The sequence below is a fragment of the Stegodyphus dumicola genome, chromosome 5, assembly GCF_044657685.1.
Source record: "Stegodyphus dumicola isolate Sdum_Otavi_A_Nest chromosome 5, ASM4465768v1".
Taxonomy (NCBI): domain Eukaryota; kingdom Metazoa; phylum Arthropoda; class Arachnida; order Araneae; family Eresidae; genus Stegodyphus; species Stegodyphus dumicola.
In genome coordinates, this window is record NC_140772.1 from 60,568,289 (window position 1) to 60,590,113 (window position 21,825).

General features: G+C 31.9%; 1 protein-coding gene across 4 annotated transcripts in view; it reads left to right on the top strand.

The window, feature by feature from the left end:
• Positions 1-21,825, top strand: part of Hasp (Hig-anchoring scaffold protein) — an 818,047-nt gene that overhangs the window by 575,590 nt on the left and 220,632 nt on the right. For 3 of the 4 annotated variants that reach the window (XM_085816685.1, XM_085816688.1, XM_085816687.1), the window contains one exon: positions 9,708-9,881. The exons of the other annotated variant lie outside the window; for it this stretch is intronic. In XM_085816685.1, the coding sequence (XP_085672811.1) occupies positions 9,708-9,881 (174 nt within the window). The remainder of the gene's footprint in view (positions 1-9,707; positions 9,882-21,825) is intronic. 4 annotated transcript variants of the gene reach the window in all.

Here is a 21,825-nt window from a genome sequence, read left to right on the forward strand (position 1 = left end):
ACATGGTTTGTTTATCTTTGAGGTGACTGTTTAGTCTTCATTTGTATTGTCTTTGAACACATGATTTGAGACATCATTTTAATCAAAACATTCATCCAAAAATTTCATTTCACTTATTTCTGAATAAAGTGATCTTACTGTTTGTGTTTTTACTGAACTTTTTTCGTGATTGCTTTAAAAATTACCAAAGGAATTTTGTAAATTAATTCTTAATTTAGAAATGAGAGGTAAATGGATAGGAAAAATTGCTAAACTAGTTAATGCACGGCTTTAGGTTTTTAAACAACAAAACGTTATTTGATGAAATTAACATCCACATTTTCTGTGCATGTAAATTTTCTAAATTATTTTAAACAGTTATAGGTGTTTTATTACAATAAATATGTTGTAGAATACAAATATGAGTAAGGTGGTGATTATTAGCAACATATTTTTATGATGATCTAAATATTTTTTTCAGAAAAATAAAGACGCATATTGATCTGTTTTCTGATCTTTTTTATGGTGATATATGTAAACTGATTTTAATAAGAATAAATCTAAAAAGGGAAAAGAAAAAACGAAGTATTCTTTATAATAATGTACACAAAACGTTTCACTGGAGAGGAGGACAGCGGAATGATTTTAAAAAATTTAAGCAATGATTTTTAATTCCTTTTAACGCCTTTGTATACTTCTGGAAAGAATGAAAGTAAGTATGACGGAGCTACACGCGGTACAGAGAAATTAATATCGAGATCTGAAAAGTATTTTAAAATAAAATTGACAGCTCGCTGGATTTTTTACGGGAAAATAATAAAACTAATATAGAACTAATGTGAGAATCAATGTACAAAGACCTTATCTAGCCTTAATTCGTCTCATTATTTCATCAGTTACAAACTGGATCGTTAGATACCCTTTTTTAATAGATGGAAACTTGGGCAGTAAATACTCGCAACGACAGCCTATACTGATGATTAGCTCACAATGGACATTTTAAAAAAAATTAGAAGAATAATTATTTACATACCGTAAATTTTAAGAAACAAATTTTAAGTTACTTAATGTTACAGAACAGTAAATTAGCCAAATATAATTTTAAATTACATTTCCGAGATAAAATGACTGGCTTTGTTGCAACTGTTCAAACTGCATTTAAGCTCCAAGAACCGCAGTTTTGCCATCCCTGCTGTGTTACAGTTTTCTCTCTAAATATCCGTTTTTTTAGGTTGGTGCATTTCGGAATTCCTGCATAATTTTTAATTAAAATAATAACCTTTATCCAAAGGAAGCCTTGTTGATATCATAAAAGCTAGAGTGAAACATTTTATATATGTATGGCACAGCTTACTGAATTGACCAACTGTTCCGTTAGTGATAACTAAGATGATATTGCACTGTTAAGCAAATATCCCTTGAACTATACTGGGAGCAGAAATTATCCTTGGCATTATACTGAGTGTTTTCAATAAAGTAAGTTAGACTGGAAAAATTTAGGAAGAAAATGAGGAAGACAAAATTCATTAACTACATTACTTCATTAATTACACGTCATTTTTCCATATCATTGTTACAAATATTTTTCTCCCAAGATAAACTACTTGGCTGTCGGCACCTATATTAATATTATTCTGTTAACTCTTATATATATTTTAGTATTTTTTGGTTACAAAGCCCTACAGATTCTATACATATTATTAACGCCAGGCATAAAAAAGAAAGGTTTTATAACCAACGAAATATTTGAAAAATGTACATTAACTGTTCTGTTTCTTCCTTCAAATCGCTTGCATTTTCCTTTTATATAAGAGCAATGCCAGCATACGTACACGAACTTCCTAATGAAAATCATTGTGCTAGGTTTGCTGTGCTGACGTCTGCGGAATTTAGCAAATATGATAGGCTGAGTATTACGAAAATCCGCATATTATTGCAATGGTATAGCTTACTAAATTGACCAATTGTTCCGTTAGTGATAACCAAGATGATACTGCACTGTTAAGTAAATATCCTTTGAACTATACTTGGAGCAGAAATTATCCTTGGCATTATTTCAGTAGCACAGTACAGTCTTTGTTTAACTTTCTTTACCATGCAACTAATTGCCAGTGCCACATTACTAATTACCCATTTGGCACTATGCGTTCTTCTACTGATATTCTGGTGAACTTTAGCTCTAATGACAGATCTTGATTTATGGTATAAGTAATAAAACATAAATTAGACATGCACATTTTATGCACTCGTGACACATACTTTTAAAAAATAGTTTTCATATAGTTGCTTAGATATTTACGGTTCGGCGTCATGCATACTTTCGTCCTGTTGACGTTTCCATTTACTGCTGGAAAAATAAGATTTAATTGACTTCAATTCTGAGGCAGAAAGGAATTCGAAATACCCTTAGTGGTAGCTGCGAAAAATCAGATATTGATACCATTTTGATGAGATACCATTTTGATAACATAAGCAGCAGCAAGCACAAATCTTCATGAGCACAGCTATAAAACTCAAACAGCATGTTTACACAATAAAATCGAAAATTTATTGTTATTTACTCAGATACCTTAAATGTATCACAAATCAAATCAAAATCAAAAAGAAATCAAAATTTCATTCAAATACCTCTTTTTACCACTGAAACTTTGCAACTGTTCATTTCCTTAAGAATTATTGATTACAATATAGTTCACTGCTGGGTGCCCTCATATGTGCGTAACATAGATAATGAACTACGAGATATTATTGAGAAGTATGCTGATGTCATTTTTGTTAAGGGTCTCTGATTTATGTTTATCCCGAAAATCTTTAGGTAAATCCAGAAGCACACCGATTCTAAAATCTTGAGCAAGTGGCAGTAGCCATTCAATGAGTTGAAAAACATTTTAAACCCAGAGTTTGATACTCTAAGCCAAACAGAAATCGCATAGCAGATGCTCTAGTAGTTCATATATCGGTTACTTTCGACCTCTGTAATAGTATTTGTTAGATGAAAAGAGTGCATTATCATGGAAAAACTGTAATGCTGCGTTGTACATTTTAAATATTATAATCGAATGAGCAGTTTTTAGTACTTTGCAAATTTATTATTTCAAAAGAACTTTCTCTCCAGAAATTTTAATCAGAGAAATTGGTTAATTAATATTTTTAGATTTATAAAAGTATTAAATTTCAGAATTGTACTTAGGATATTTTATTCAGTTTTATGTAAAATAAGTTGCTATTTTTGTTTTCAGATGTTTGCATTAAAATACATATATTTACAAACCACCTGTTTTTAATGATTTTTAACTCATATAATTTATCATTTTATGCATTCTTTTAAATTATTCGTATTGATACTATCAAAGTACTGAATTTTTAATAATGTGCATACAAAAATTTACATTTTCATGTATAATGTGTTCTAATGTTTCAGTCGTTCAAATTTTGATATATACACACTTTGAAAAATATGTTAATAGTATTTATGTATAATTGCATATATGTATTTAAATAAGACATACCAGCTCCTGTTTTACGTGCGAGAATATTCGATACACTTTGCTCTGATGAACATCGTTTCACCTACAAATCCCCAATTGATTTAACGTAATATATATCATATTTCAAAATCGTTTTAGGAGAAAGCGGTAGAATTGTGTGCACTAATGATTTCCCTTTTGGAAACAAATGCTAATTTTTGTTTTCTTTAAAGGGCTGTAAGCAGGCAATAATTATCTACCCAAAGTGAGGTATGCTTGTGAAGGATTTTCTAAAGGAAAGTGGCTCATTTTTTTCGGGGAAATTACGAAAATGCACATGCAACCAGCAAATGCAAAACCGACCAGTGACCGAATTCGAAACTGGATCAAACTAATAGTGCTTAGAAATGAAAACAATTACAAAAATGTACAGCTAATAGAAAGTTTTGTTAAAGTACAACTAATAGGAATACTTTGTTCAGAGAGTCAAATTAGCTTTAGGACTCCACATTCAAGTATTACCCTCCGCTTATTAAAATCACTTTCATTTCAAACGCATTTCAGTTTATTAAGCGTCCGAGTTTAATAGACGGTGATTAGTGATATCAATTTTAAATTTTTCAAATAAAATAACTAACAAATAATTCAGTAATGAATCCTAAAATAATAATTAAAAATTAACGCTAAAATTAAATCATTTGTGCAATTTTGAAATTCATTTTCTAAATTTTTATAAAAATATTATAGTTACATTCTTGATGAAATTTTATCTCGTACAACTATTCTACTTGTGTTTGTTTCATATCATTGAAAAGCATTTTGCCAATTGTATTCTTAATTTCATAAAATATTATCTCGTACAACTATTCTACTTGTGTTTGTTTCATATCATTGAAAAGCATTTTGCCAATTGTATTCTTAATTTCATAAAATTTTATCTCGTACAACTATTCTACTTGTGTTTGTTTCATATCATTGAAAAGCATTTTGCCAATTGTATTCTTAATTTCATAAAACTATTGATAGCTTTTGTGATCAGCATTTTTCAGTTTATGACTTTTTATCAGAATTTGCAATACGATTCAGTTGATGATTATGTATCATCACCTTTTTGTTTTTCACTTTTACTGTCGGTTTCTGCAGTTCTTTTACCACTTTCTTATCCAGTTTTTACACAGGTTGTCTTAATAATGTTGTAAATTGACACAAATTCTAAAAATGAATCTTCATAACTTCCCTCACTGATGTCTCAAATATTAGCTATAGTTTGCAATTTCTCTGAAGTTCCTTCTATATAACAGACACATTTTTAAAACATTTATTAACTTATTTTAAGAGATTAATACCTTACATTGACTATAATATGCTTGACCTCTAGCAGAGATACAGGCTTACTTTTCTCCTTTAAAAATGCATGCATTTTCACAAAATTATTTTTTTTCATAATTTTTTGAACATCTTTCCTGTAATGACATTTAAAAGCTTTTATACTCTAAAAGCAAAGGAATGTTAAAAGTTATATTCGTAGAAAGAGACACCAACGTTTTTCAGAAAGAGATGAAAAATGTGTGTGCTAAACATTTATATAATTAGTAAAGCTATTTTTTTCATTTTTTTAGTTTGTTGTCCATTTCAAAAGAAAATCAGTAAAATTAACTACTTGTCATCCATGAGTACTCGTTGCTGTGGCAACTAGGAAGTAAATTCTTGACTCTTTTCAAATATCAAGGTTTTTTCTAATTTTTACAGTAACCAGTACTGTCTCGTCATTGTTGGGTTCAAGTTAATAACCAAGTAACTTATTCCTTCAGTTTCTTGAACCTACTGCTGTTTCACTTTTAATATTGACGTTTATAATATTGTTAGTATAATATTGTTTCACTTTTAATATGTTCTGTAACACAGTCCAGTTTCGTCTGTATTATAAGTTTCTTATGGCTTGTATTAACGATAGGCTTGTTGATCTTCCACTTCATGATTACAGCCATTACCGAGTCTTTCCTTGCTTTTTTCCAGCCTACCAATTACCACCTCCTTTCCATTGAAAGATTTTTAATATTTGACAATGCTAAGTGGCATTTCTTCTTAACTCTCTGTGAACATAATATGCTTTCCCGAAGAGAAGATTTTGAATGCATAAATCTTAAAAGATGGGATACAGAAGTTGCATTTGCACCTCTTATCAGTTAGTATTCAAGAAGGAACTCTCCTTCATTTATAGTGGCTCTATTTTAGAAGATTGTTTTTGTTAAGATAAAATTCTGCCCCTCTGAAATCCAGTGAGGGCAAGAACTCTGAAAACAAAGATCCACAGGTACAGGGATCGGGAGTAAAAATATTTCAGTCAAACCCGTTTTGCTAAAGCAGTCCATACCTGAACGATAAAGCCTCGGTCCACAATACATTGCATTGAGGAATTACGAAAAGCTTTCATAGGTACAAATAAGACATTCTGGCACTGAAGAATCAGTGTTTTGCCTATCTGAGTTTAATAAGCAGGGGATGATATATTTGGTTTAATTCCTGGAAATATGATTGTAATAAACTGCTGAATTTATTAACCAGTGAGTTGAATAATCGGAGCTTACTGTATATTGAAAATCAGGAAAACTAGAAAATATCAATTTAAGTTCTGTTCTTCATCATCTAAGATAATGCTGTAGGTAAAAAGTATTGTGAGAAATGAAAGTCTAATATTTTTCTTATCACAGCTATTTCTGCTATCAGAAACCTTTTATTTTTCTAACTTTGAACTCAATCCCGATTTTCTTTTATATTTTCTGGGCATCGAAAAAAAAATTATCGACTCTTGATCATTAAATTACTCGATAATAATTCTACTAACGACACATTTCAATAAGCATGAGAATCGGTAGATAGCAGTTTTATGTGTGTATGTTATTACCCCTTTAATAAACTATCAGAAAAGACAGACGACTAATTTTAGCCTCTTTTGACAAGCTGATATTAAGGAAACAACATTTTCGGCTGAATAAATATAGAAAATCTTTACAAAATTAAATTAAATTAACATTTGCTTTCAAGCGGATGTCACTATACTAGATCCACAAATGTACAAACACTAATGGAAAGTTCCAAGCCAAAAACAAAATCTAGCAAATGATATTGAAATCTTGTTTGCTTTCATCATTTCCTCAAAAGAGCAACATAGACTTATAAGATCTCATATTTCATCTTATATAAAAATGGCGATTTGCGTCAATACTCAATGTGTGCCATTTTTCAGTCTTCTCTATATCGTTTATTTCATTTGCATCATTAGAAACGAAATGTAGTACGTGAATCGTTTACAGTAATCTCCTCTCATATTTACTGTACTTGGATTCGTATACACATGTTATTAATGATATTTGAAGCTGTACGTATTATGTAGAAATGTAATATAAAAAGATGTACGCATTTAATATCAGCAAAATTGAAAACATAGCCAGATACAAGAGGAATTAACCTATAAGATCTTTTTGGCTTAATTTTAAGGTATTCCTGGTAGATTTGCAAGTGTTTTGCAGACTTATGTCACGTAATTATTATAATTTTTGAGGTAATATCATATATATTTAACAACTTATTTTCCAATATAACCAGAATTATGATGCAAATGTTATGGAATAAATTAAGGTACGTAGGCTTCTTTATAACATGCCTAAAACACAGCCTCTTCTCCTCCTGACAGTTAATCAGAGATGCATTTAAAAACATAGATCCCAAATCCACTGAACAATATTAAATACGATGGTAAGGTTGAAAGAAGAATAACAAAATTTAGTCTTGCACATTAGTATAGAAAAGATGTATTTGCGTTGAGGGAAAATAACACAATAATGAAATTTTTATCAATTAATTAAAATTAATATTTTGTTATAATTTTAATGTATAAAACTTAATATGAAATTTGAAAATTTATTCTTTCTAATGAAATTTCTATATAATATATTAAAGCTTAATGAAAAATGCATAGTCTGCAAACGATATATTACTATAAATCGTAAATTTGTAACATAAAAAGGACATATATTGATTAAGCTATATGGAATTATAGGATAGGATTTTCTAATTTTTAAAAAATAGTGGATTCTTTTACACTGGAATCTAGTGTAATGATAATTAAACTGTACAGTTCCAAGATAATTATATTTTTTTCTAAAGATAGAGGGTTTCTTTTTTTTTACAAAAGTGTATCAGAGGCTTTATCCGTGAGGATATGTTTTGATTATAGTACGTAACCAAAATCCGAACATTATATGTCAAAATAGCGCTAATTAGAAACTATGCACAATTTGTACCAAAAGTACAATACTGGCCATTAAAATTCAAACCGATAAGAACAAAAGTAGGATAACAAAGTTCATTTCACAGATTCTTCATAATCTTTACAAATTATATTGCCAATAGCTTGGGCAAACAGTGATATGATCAGTGCTGAATATGTGTATCATGAACTGAGCAATAACCGCTGCTATACAGAGAAGAGCAGGACGAGAAAAGGAAACCGAAGAAGATACTTTAGTTGGCATTTTGAGATATTGCAGTCCAGGCAGTTCTAATCCTCGTGAAAGATCATCTGCTGTAACAACTGGTGATCTTTGTACGTTTTACATAGTATACTAGAAATATTCTATCGGGAGAATATCTGATTGAATTCACCTGCCAAAGCATAATCATAACTCTTTGGGTGCCGCGGACGTGTCAGACAGTGATTTTGGTCAAGCACTGATTTTGGATCTAGGTTGTTTCTGAAGCAATGAGGCAACCATAGGTCTTAATACATCTGTAGGATAGCGTTAACTAGTAAGAAGGCGTGTATTAGAAGAGAGCTTTGTACCCATTTGCATCCTATGTCACAGCTCTAAATGCTAGGATGGTATTGATGATGTAAACGACAGTATTCTAACCAGTGCTTCGTATAGTAGCACTAGTCGCGCATGCATACATCATGCTATTTCATGTCTGAGAGATATCTACTTAAACAAATGGTGTTAAAGCATTCATGAGTCGATGTTCGAAGCTTAATGCACTCAAAAGCTACCATGCTGTATCACTGAAGATAAACAAAACCACTGCACTCTTCCAAACAGTTTATGATTCTCAAACCAATGTTTGACCATTCACTAGCCACTTCCTGCCTTGCATATACTTTATTTCTCGGGATAGGATGTGTAATGTAGCTCTACATTCCGTATGGGACATTCTCATAAGATGTATGTCCTGCTGGGCAGGTCATTGAAAGCCAGCATGCCGTTCTATCCGTCTTTCTTGGATCCATCAGTTCCCAATTCATTTGCCAATGATCGGATTTCAGCCAACCCGAACAACAGTTTGGCAGTATGATAATCAGCATTCATGATCCCGCATTCAGATTCGGATATATACTTCTGCCATTCAGCCTTCATACTCGTAGTATAGTTTGCATTTCTAGTCAAACAATCAATGAGAAAATATGACATTAGTTACGGATAACCTCTCCTCTCTTCGTAACATTACTTGTATATGCATCTGATTGCTAATCATTTTCATATTCTACTATACTCTTATTCCTAAGTAACGGCTGAGCAAGAATACTTATAGCTCGACTCGAAAATGGGCTGGCTGCATGAACGTTTTCGCCTGTTTTTCACGTGAAAAGTGAATGAGAGACAGGTATGCCTTCTCTAAAGTAAATAAATCTTAGTGGGTTTTGTCATAATTTGATAAATTCTAATCCTACTATTATAAAATGTTAATCTATATCGGCTGCTTCCTTCACGGTATTGAAATTTTAATGACAGGTAGAGCATATTCATATTTCAGGGCAAATCACAAACGTCTTTCCTGCTATTGCGATATTTATAGTACAATCAGTGTTTACATAAAATTGTAAATCTCATTTTTATCATTTAAATTTGTTCATAAGAAAATTAACCTTTCATCTATAACCCATGAAAGCCATAAAAAATGAAAGCTCTGTCTGGAATATACAAGCAATACACATTGAGTGAAATTTTAACGGGCACCAGGTAGCTTCTACTTCTTGTTTACAACAAGATGCTAAAGGAATTGAATCTCCTGTTATATAAGTTAGAATGTATTTCATATGTTTATAAACCTTATAAGCCCATAACGGCAATTTTCTTAATTTGCTTGTTTCAGTATTTTCCTTTAAAATATTGGCAAAAGAATTGTAGTTGGATGAAATTTCTCTATTTCTCGTAACATCCTTTTTTTCTCTCTCTTTTTCTTTCCATTTCTGGTCGTGATGTGCAGCAAAGTGTCGGCACTTACCCGAAACACCGAAGCACGGCCTCGTTATTGCTCCTAAGATTGACCATGGCATGAAGGCACGTTTCCTTTGTAAGGACGGTTACCGGCTGGTTGGATCCAATGTCACTGAATGCCATTATGGACAATGGACGCTTCCAACACCTGTCTGTAAAGAGAGTAAGTGGCAGGCACCATATTTTCATGGTTCATTTATATATCTCTTTTTGGTAAATTTGAATCTATTCCCTTGTTATGTGTTGCTACCCTTCTTCGTTTTGGACAATCATCTCTTTCGCGAATGATGATTGATTAGATTGCTATCAATGGATAATAATGCTTTAAATCAAAGTCAGCTCTTAACCCATTAATTGGACTGGACAACTGAATAAAAGAATAGGGCTTAAAGCATACACTTATGGGTCATTTTATTAAAAATTAATTTCAACAGAAAATAGGATCTACATTATGTAGACAAATAGCAGATCCAGAACGGTCTAGTGTCAATGATGTAAATAATAATAGTAAAGTTTCCTACATTAATTTCATGGTTGTTGTTCATTGTATTTCCCTCCTGGTCTCCTCGGTTCTAGCGTTGCGAAGAAATTTACTACTGTCGAAATAAATCACATATATGTTATGTAGGAATAGGACACTCAAATACGTAAATTCCGCCAATATTGTGAAAGATTCGAAATTTGAAAACTTAAATGTTCTTGCTCTTTTCATCATTCGAGCCTTGCGAGTACCAGCTCTAAACAATCATTGCACATTTTAACTTAGAACTTTGAAAAATAAATCTACTAACGTCCAATAGACGTCTTCGGTAAAGGAACATAATTATGTTAATTTCAGTTCACTATAGCACTCCACATTTAGTGTTTACCTGCATTAACTTTTGAAATAATACCCACCGTCTACATGTGCATTGATTCAAAACGATTCTGATAAAAATAAAAAATTTGATCTATTACTCAATTAGTTTTAATATAAACGAAAAAACTGTACTTAGGTAAGAAAATTTATTATTTTTTTTTCAAAGGAAGAAGCAAGAAAATAGTAACCATGTTTCAAATTCTCCAATTTTAACTTTCATTTTGACGGTATTATTAGCTGTTCTTGCAGTATGAAACATGCTGTGTAACTGTAGATAAAAAATTCATTTTATTCATTTTTGCTCCTTTCCGGTTTGATTTCAATACTTCGGGTTTCTGTTCAATAACAATCGCAACAGAATTTTGCAGCGGGTTGGGAGGCATCAGGTTTTCTTTTTTTTTTCCAAAGCTTGACATTCAAGCATGAAGACGTCCTACAAATTCGCAACAAAAAAACAAATATTTTTAATTCTGAACTGTTACATATCAGGTAGTAAACTTCATATAGGAGAACGGGATTTCTAGAAAAGAATTTTCCTTCAAAGAGAAGTTTCAACAATTGTATGGTTTTTATAACGAATAAATGGTATTGTAAATATATGACTGCCTTTTACCAATCCTGTTTATTGCAGTATATGTGATAAATCTATATATTTCATTAAAGGTTTTCTAAAAAAATTAATTTAAGTGTTTTTATTTATTTTAACACATTCTGATTTTTGAAAATTTAAGTAATATTAAAGGGTATATTGAATATTCAAATTATTTTGAAATTACGAACACAAAGTTTCAAAGTTTTTTTTGATTACGTCTTTCTTTTACTAAAGTTAACAAGTGTGTTATTTTTGAAATCTTCAGTTAGAGTTCGATCACAGGAAATTTCTATCAATATTTCTTTTTCTTCACGAGATTTTTGAATTTAATATATTTGTGACATATCGGCAAACTAAGTATCTAATCTATCAACTAAACTAAAGGTGTTAAAATTTCTCGTGAAGGAATACGAATCTTGTGTCAGAAAAAGAGAACTAAGAGAGAAGGAGACAAAAAGTACTACAATTTTGACTTTGGACTGCGAAAATTATCCACAAACTTCTTTCAGTCGGTCAATTGAATTTCTTTGAAACATTTCACATTTACAAAAATTTCTTTTCTTTAGTTAATGACACTTAATACAATCCTGTCCTTCCTAACGCTTTTAGAATTCTTAGATCTTTATTTTTGAAGTTTGATTAGTGCTTTACTCAACAGATGATGTCATGTTTCATTTGTTCTGCCCATTTTAATTCAATATGAGTACAGTCGTCGCTGTCCATTGCCTTTGAACTTTGAAAGACCTTTCAAAACATTATTTTAAGTAGATTACATCCAATTCTGAGTGCACTGCCCAATTAGAAGTTTGAATTTAGAAAAAGACTGTCTTCTGTTCTATAAGGCAGTTTGTCCGTATCGTTAACCTCGACAGCACTGCCATCCACAACCATCAGGTCGTAGCTTTTCTTATGTTATGCATGATAAAAGTCTTCAACTACTCGGCATAAGGCATTCAACTACTCGGGCATCGATGTTGGTAAGAACTCCTCGATGTTCTTACGTACATCGATGAGTCAAAATAAAAACTCATCCTCAGACATAAATGAAACGCATTAAACAAGATCTTACGCTCTTTAACGAGAAAATTCCTTGATTCACCACAGCAAGCTACAGCAATCGAGTTCTTTTCGGCGTCATTCTCACATGGAATGGTCACATTGTAGAGTCATTAGGTTAATTGGAAGCAGAAAAGATGAAAAATATGCAACCGCCTTCGCTGGGAATCGAACCACGGACCTCTGGAATACCGGCCCAGCGTGCTACCATTACACCACGAAGGCACGCTAGGGAAGTAGGAGAAATACCTTATAACATTACCAAATAAATTAGCAGAGCCATTGAGATGACCTCCAAAATCAAATGCCTCATTGACTGTTCCTCTGTATTGCACCTTACATGCAAAAAGCTGATTTAGGCTGCTGTCACCTGGCGCATTCTCACCTATGTCTTGCCTGCCTGGATTGCTCATGAAAAAAAAATGATTTCAATATGCTGCGGACTCTGCAAAGCACCTTTCTCAGAAAAATCACTGGAGATCCTTGGCTCATTAGGAATGAAAACATTCACAGAGACCTAAAAATTTATCCTATAATACACGACATCCACAGATTGAATAAAATGTTTTTCAACAAAGCTATAGATAACGATACTGTACTGACAATTTCAATTATGAACTTGTTGATACAGACTACATCCTTGGGCATTACAGTACCCACGCTCTCAGAAACGCCTTTCTCCCTTAATATGTTTTTCCACAAAAATTTGACCTTTAAAATCATAAAGTGTTAATTTATTCGAATTAATTTACCCTAGTTTCATGATTTTTGTTGACGGACGAATTTCTTCAGCTTTCTCCTACACCCGTAATTTGACATAGTCATCTCCTGAAAACCGCTCACATTTCTTATTTGTTGGAAAAGCCTTCAGGTCTTCAAACAGCTTCCTTCCATATCTAGAATATGATGCATACGTCAACTGTTCGTCTCTTTTAATTCCAGCTCTTTGGAGAAATTCTGTTTTCTGCGAGAAACGTTCTACTCCTCACAAACAAGTATCCCTTTATACATCAGGCCTGGGCCTCATTTTATTTATTTTTCTTTCTGCCTTTCTCATACTTTGAATCATATTTTAAGTTTGCAAGTGCTTGGTTTTCATACTGGAACTTCCTTAAAGGCTATTAATAGCGCATAAAATTATTATGTTCCGAAATTAGCATAACAACAAAGTGCAGAAATGGCAGCAAATGAAGTCCAACTTTCACAGAATTCTTTTTGCTTCTAAAGGAGAGCGATACTTGTCTGATATACCTCGAAATAGATAGAGATTTTGTTTAAAATCGACACCTAAAGGAAGTTGCTTTGATTAATTTAAGATGAGCGTAGATTTCGAATGGCTGTCTACAGAAGTTAAGAGTAACTAAAAGATTTATGGTCGCTGATACTGCTTAACTGTCCAATACAAAATAAAATTCAAATATTAAATTTAACTTAAACGTTGTTAACCACAATTTATGGATGTTACAAAACTAAACTTCTAACAAACTGAAAATTTAATAATTTTTTCAAACAGTACAACAGGCTTCTTGTCCTTACGGTAAGGTTACGATTTGAATAAATAGTATCTTATTCGAATCTAAAAATGCCTAGGATTGGAATGGATAACTAACTTTCTGAAGAACTTACTGAGTTCAGCCAAATTTCTCGGTAGGTAGTACTGCAAGAGCAGCAGATTTCTACAGTAGTAGGTAGTAGAATCACAGAGAAATCATTACTACGCTCACAGCTAACGTTAATTTCCTGTTATTAAACTAAGCTTCTTGCCATTCAAGTTACATAAGGCTCATCAGTGACCGAGCGAATAAGACCGCTGAATACTGGGAATTTGACCCTGGTTCGATTTTTGGCGAATCGGCTGGCTGCAGGTTTGGTTTTCGTGGTTTTCGTGGTTTGGTATAACGTGAATACGAGCCAATTTCTCTTAGAATGTCCTTCACGAAGGGCAACCCTTCCCTTAAGCAGATAGCCTTTCTGTGCTATGCAATGTTCCAATTACCAAACCAATCAAATTGTATAACTTCTAGTCTGAGAGCTAATCAACCAAAGAGCATGGAATAGAAATTAACTTAAAAATAACCGTTAGCAAACCTTTAAGTATAAGTTTCACAAATTATTAATTCTAATTACTTATTCTTCTTTCATTAAATATTTTTATTGGTCATTATATGTAAATTTTGAAATTCATGAGGTTGAAAAATTGCAGTATAATGTTTTATATATAAACGTTTACGTATTCATAAATTTTCAGCTACATTTAAAATAATCTTACTTGAAAAAGGAATTCCGTGTTGCAGATATTCATGAAATACAAAACGTACATAAAAAAGTTGCAGTAATGCCGAACTTTGTCGAATTTTTTTCCCATTTGATTGGCTATACTGAGTTATATAGTTATATAAAAATGTTCGTTCAGCCTTTCTCCCTTTACTTTGACATTATGAACTTTTTTTAAAATTCCCGAAAACAGCCTTATTAGTCCAAAGGGATTTGAATCCCGAAGGACTATTAGTTTCGTTTTGGCATTTTGCGTCGGACTCATAAATGTCCGTTCACTTTTCAAACTGTTGCCACAAAATGTTAGAGTCCTGCATTATATTTGAAGAAATTAAATAATGAAAAATCTGCATAAATGTATGTATATTTCTCGTATTGTGATAAAACAACGGTACATAGAGTCATCGAATTTTGAATAACGTAATCCTCCAACGAATATGAGCATGTGGAAGACCCAATTTGAAATTTGAAATTTGTTTTATGATCGATTTCCTATTTTTTAAAACTTTGACGAATTTTTGATTAACAAACTCAAGGATTTCAAAGCGAGCAATGGCAACGTTGTGCAGAAAAAACATTTTTATCTCCAGCGCGTGAGTCTCTGTATCGGAAATTCTAAAGATATGCTCGTTTTAAAACTACTTTGCGATATTGCTGTTGCACTGGATCTTATAGTTTAAGTGCGAGGAACATGATATTTAATAAAGAAAGGTAACACACAAAATGTTAAAAAACGCCCCTTTGGACGTAATTTAAAATCTGAAACATTTCAGATTTTTTTTTTTTTTTTTGAAATATTTTATTCAAGCTTTATTTATTTTGAAAATAAAATTGTCTTCATGCATTCTAAGATGCTCATATTGTATTTCTGCAATGTGCATTAATGGAGGCAATTAAATGTTTCTTGCACAGTTGTTATATTTAAATATTTTTAAAAATATTTTTGCCGAAGGAATTAAGAGTTAAGTGTTTCCCACTCCCAAAAATATTTTGCACATTTAATGTAGTGGACAATATTTAATTTAATGTTACGCTTTTGCGAATAAACTGGCCATTAAATTCGGAAAAAGTAATCTTAAGAATTCACGAATCTAGCTTTAGTGCTTTTGTTTGAAATGAGTGAGAAATTTTAAATAAAATTCACCACGTTTTTCCAGGCAATTATCTTTAATTATCAGTAGATATTTTTAACACTGCTACGGTGTGATGACATAACTGCCCTAAAATGTCTCTTAATAAAAAAGCAAAAGCAGATCTCCCATTCTAGTAATTATAGAAGAATCTTGCGTTTGAAGAATAAAAAGATTAACTTTGATTCCGAACGCATACCAAAGAATTCCTTAATTGATATTCTTTTAAATGATGAGGATCATTAAGTCTATGCTTTCGCATATTTCAGATGCTTTTGTATAAAATTTCTTTTTAAGACTTTTAAGATATCAGTTGAAAGCCAATAAATAGAGTAATTTATTGCGAAATGTTTGCTTTAAATGTCGGAATTTATACTTTTCAAATCTTATTCTCGGGAAAAAAATTAATGTTAATCGCATCTTCATTATTCTGTTTATACTACAGCATTAGTTTCAATTGTTTTAATGATCTGAGAATAAATTCAAACAACGAATAATATTTTCAGGTTCTAAATGCCGTGTGACGTAAGTCAGTTTTCATTTTTATGAAGAGATCACTGCAAATGAAAGCATTAACTTCACAAATGTGTGTGACACAAATTCAGTGTGCTTTAATTTAAATCAGAGACATTTTGCTTTCCATATGAAGCATTAGTTATGAATGATGGCCATAATCATGCAGATGTTTTCAAATAATTTTAAATGGGAAAACGGTGTTTTGACAAAGTTATTCATTTAATGCAATAGAAACTTAATCGGTCGTTTCTCAAAAGAGTGGTAAAGCAGTGAATGTTCGGAATACGATTAAAATAAGAAATTGATATATATTGTAAATGAGTAATATATTATAAATAAGTAATGTATGTCAACACGTAAGTACCTACATTATTGGGTATTATAAGTGAGTACCTATATTATTGGTCCATTTATTATTATTTATTTTTTGGCTTTCTGAAATTCAGTACCATCTCTTGATCAGTTTTTTCCTACGCACACTTTTAAGACCATCTTGAAAACCAGCTCCTGTCAAACGTAACAGCAGTACTCTCGCAGCAACTTGCAAAGAAATACTATTTGAACATAACACTAATAATGTAGAAGCTGAGAATGATGCATTTGAAACATACTGCACCTGAAACATGATTTAGGAAACATTTATGAAAGAAATCAGTAGCAGGAAAAGTATGGACGTTGAAATAATTAGCATTAATTACATTTTATCTGTAGTCTTATTTTCTCTTGTATGTATATTCACTTCAAATTTTCGGCACATAAATTGTGAACTGAAACATGCAGATGTACAAAGATGGTGTTATTATAATAAAGTGGAATAAATATGGTTAATGATGAGCATGAGACAACACCTTTTAACTAGTGGTAAAGACCGAGTGTTCCCATTCATCATCATTTGAACTGAACTATGTAAAACGTAATGTAGGACCAGAAATTGTAAACGATTCGAGAACTCCAAGTTCGAGTCCCGGGGAAACCACTGCTTATTTTGCATGTTTCCTCCTTCGAAAAAAAACCCTTAATGCTTCTACAGCGGTGCCCGACCTAAAAGGTAGTGAACAGTAATTCATCACAACTAGGATTGGACGACTGGGATCCCCTAATCCCCAGTCGCCCTTTAAAAGGGGAACTATATAAAGTATTTTCTCCCTTTTTCCAGCATGCGTTCGTGGTGTAACGGAGGAACACTCGACGCGTATTCGAGAGGTCCAGGTTTGAGACCCGGTGAGGGCATTGCTTAGTTTTCATATCTCTTGTTTCAAAAAAAATAAAAAACAACCTAATGCCTGTACAAACCAGCATTGAAAAAAATTTCTATATATTTTTTTCGTATATTTTTTTACTGATCTCATATGCAAAATATGACAGTAACAGAGTTTGCTAATTCTTTAACTCTGTTAATTTTATAGCTGCTTTGGCTTCTCACATCATCTATATAAGGTTCTCCCATCACTTTTTCTATGGGTAATACAAATGAGAGATAGTTTTTCTTAGAAATTCGTCCACAAAGTTTTTTTTCCCCAACAATTTACTGTAGATATTTATTTAACTACGTATTTGTTCTCAAGTAAAATACTCGCACGTAAAAATGCATTTGCTTTAATTTGCAATAACGTTACTGCTAGACAATGAAATTCTGACATGATTTCCTTTGTTACCTTCAAAGCCTTCTGAGCACATATCTGAAGCTGACGGTAAGTAAATTTACTAATTGCTGTGAAAAATTAATCGGAGATATAGGAAATATTATCGTCCAAAATTTATAAAATATTATTATTACAATTCCGGGTAACTGAGGTTTGTTGTTCATTTAGGAGGGAATGTTATTCATTGACCATTTCAAAATTTTCCTTGGTTATGGATAAATAAATGCAAGTGCTTTAGAAACCGAAATTTATTTTATGCCACTTTAACTTTCAAACATTCATTTAAAGAATTAAATGTAAATGAACTAAAGTACTTTAACATTTAAATAAGAGTATCAGCAAAGGTAAACGCAGAAAGAAAAGTTCTATGAACGGTTAATCACGCTTTGATCTCATTAAATATTCTGAAGCATCAACTTAACAATCACTCTAGTCAAAAGAAATTTTCCAAATAGAAAATGTTCTTTTTTAAAGCGGGAATATGGATTTTAGAAGTTTCGCTGCAGGAATTATAATATTCTTAGGGCCGCGTTGTTAATTTTAATCAGAATCTGAGAACTTTTCAGTTTAGGAAGTTTTGTATTATTTCCATTTCATTTTTATTCCTCTTTAAAAAGTCTTCATTGTATAGGATTCAACAACAATCCTTGGACGAACAACTTCTAGAAGTTGCAAAACGTTTTATAATTTTGATTTTGTTTTCGTTTCTTAGTGTAGGCAAAAAAAAACTGCTTTGGCTTTGCATATCTGTAACATAAATGCAAACGACTGTCAATCGAAAAAGCTTCTACGAAGACATCCTTCCATAACAAATAGCTTTGGATAACATTTACATTATGAATAAAGCAGATAATTACGAAAGTATGAATGAAAACGGAAGCAATATTTTATATCATTTATTACTCTTCAAAATGTATCCTTTGTAAGGAAATTTACTTGGTTTTACACTTCAAAAAAAGCTGTTACCGTAAAAATATTCACATCGCTTTTACCATTAAAATGTGAGGTAAACGTGATGATGAAAATTGTAGTGCTGTACAGTCATCCAACTCTGAGTGCCTAATTAGCAGTTTGAATTTAGAAAAGGACTGTCTTCTGCTCTATAATGCAGTTGGTCCATATCGTTAACCTTGACAGCACTGCCATCCACAACCATCAGGTCCTAGCTTTTCTTATGTTATATGGGATAAAAGTCTTCAACTACTCGGGCATAAGGCATTCAACTACTCGGGCATCGATGTTGGTAAGAACTCATCGATGTTCTTACCTACATCGATGAGTCATAATAAAAACTCTTACTCATCCTCAGACATAAATGAAACGCATTAAACAAGATCTTACGCTCTTTAACGAGAAAATTCCCTGATTCACCACAGCAAGCTACAGCAATCGAGTTCTTTTCGGCGTCATTCTCACATGGAATGGTCACATTGTAGAGTCATTAGGTTAATTGGAAGCAGAAAAGCAGCTGAAAAATATGCAAACGCCTTCCCCGGGAATCGAACCACGGACCTCTGGAATACCGGCCCAGCGTGCTACCGTTACACCATGAAGGCACGCTACGGAAGTAGGAGAAATACCTTATATACTCCCCTTTTAAAGGGTGACTACAGCTTTAGGGGACCTAGTCGCCACATCCTGGTTGCGAAGAATCATTATCCACAACCCTTTTAGTTCAAGCGCCATTTGTAGTAGTCATTAGGTTAATTGGAAGCAGAAAAGATGAAAAAATATGCAACCACCTTCACCGGGAATCGAACCACGGACCTCTGGAATACCGGCGCAGCGTGCTACCGTTACACCATGAAGACACGCTAGGGAAGTGGGAGAAATCCCTTATAGTGCATTTATATGAGATTACTGCTTTTAAATTGGTCTTGGAAAATGTGAGGATAAGTGAAAATGCCGCTATTATATTTCTTTAGAAGTAAAATCAATACTCTCGTTGAAATCTGTAATAATAAGGAATAATTTGATTAAAACCATTTTTGTTTAGGCCTAAAGGTTTCCATTTACTTTTTGTTCTCGACAAATGTTGAATTGTTTTTATTTTTATATCTGTTTGCTGCTAGGCATGTTATCATACAAAATTAAGCCACTTAAATATAATTATAAAATTGTATAATCTATATACCATTGATAACTTAAAGGTTGAATGATGATATGGAATAAAAATAATTATGTTTAACTACAAATAACACATACATCTAACTACTCAATGACTTGTCATGACTGATTCTTTAGTTGATTTCTTTTCAGTTTAAAAGTGCAATTTTGATTTAGTGTTATTTATTATTATTATTATTTCCCGGAAAGAGGGACAAGCAGCTTTATCTAAGGAAAACTGGCTCGTATTCACACTGCACATTTGATTTAGTAAGAACGAAGAAGAATTAACATTTAAGTTTTACTTTTTTACATTTTGAATAGATTCCCCCTTACTTTGTGAGCAATCTAATATTGGATGAATTAAAAGATTTCTGAAACGTTTCCATGCAAACTATCTTCTTGATGTCTTTAAGTCTAATTTACTAGTTCGTCATGAAATAAATTCTAATACTCACATTGCAGTGCTTTGTCGTATAATATAATTCCTTCTCTTATTGTTGAAATTAATTTACTTCTGATTTTAAAAAAAGTACTTAAAGCTTTCTTACATGCAAGGACATTGATAATGATACTGAATTAAAACGAGGAAGTTCCTTAAAGCATTTTAAGGGTAAATAACCTTTTCAGAACTAATAGATTTTGAATTTTAAAACTTTACTTTGAACTTATTTATATTTTAGAATTTTAATCTTATAAACATAAAATATTATACTATACAATAGGATGTATCATTTTATATATGCTGAAATGCGTGCTATTGAGTACATTAATTGCAAACTGCATCCCGTTTAATTAAAGTAGTTAAATTCGAAATTAAGTGAATATTCAAGGTGTCATTTTTACTCGCTTAAAATAATACATCCTGCCTCGTAAATTTATATTTTAGCATATATTTTCATTAAAGTTTAGCGTGGTTTTTATTGCCCGCTTCTTTTAATTCTTAAGTTTTCCTCAACCAATTTAAATATCACGTGTATTTTATTATTCCTTAACAGTTTTACGTGTTAAACGGTTCGTGTTAGCTTTTCAAATAAAGAGGTGAAACGAAAAGTCATAATTTATCCTTTTATTCAGGTCTAAGTGATGTGAAATTGATGCAGATAATAATATAATTTCAACAGTCCTCAAAGGTTCTTTGTCAAAACCATTCTTAATACAGAAACCAAATTGTATCACATATTAAGTTTCAAAGATACAGGGCACGTGCTGTCAAAAATGCGCAAAGCTGGTTTCAAAAAAATGTAGCTTCGCTCTCTGAGTTGAAACCATTCTGTAACTGAACTCCAACATTGACATTTTACACTAGAGAATTTTTATGTAAAATGAGTTTTTCCTTAAATAGATAGATTATCTATACCTTTAGTATTATCCTTACTAAATCCACTCTTAAAAAAATTCAGTTGAATCAATCAGTCACATAAGGAGAAATGAATCTTCACAGCGCTTTTTAAAATCTATTCTAGGAACAGTCTTACACTATTGCCAGTTAAAGCTGACAATCTGTTTCTCACCGTAAATACTTCTCTACTTCAGCGTAACCATTAATGAAAGACTCATAGAATTAAATACTTGGGGAAACAAACGTAAAACGCCTGCCAATGTTTGTCATACAATCTGCTAAATGCTTCAATTCTTTAAAGCGTTTTGTTGATAGTATTTCTTTAAGATAACAGTTTTATCGAGAAAAGAAAGACAAAAAGACAAAATTCGCCGTATGATTGTGCGATAAATGTTTACTACACAAACATTTTTGCTGGGACTGATGGGAAAACAATTCCGAGAAAATTTCATTGCAGAAAACTTAAATCTGCCCCATATGCAAATTAATAACACTCTTAATTAGTGAGTGACTAAAGAAATATTGTTTTACACATTTTAAACCGATACTTGTGTTTATAAGCCAGAAAACCTCTAGAAATGTTATGAAC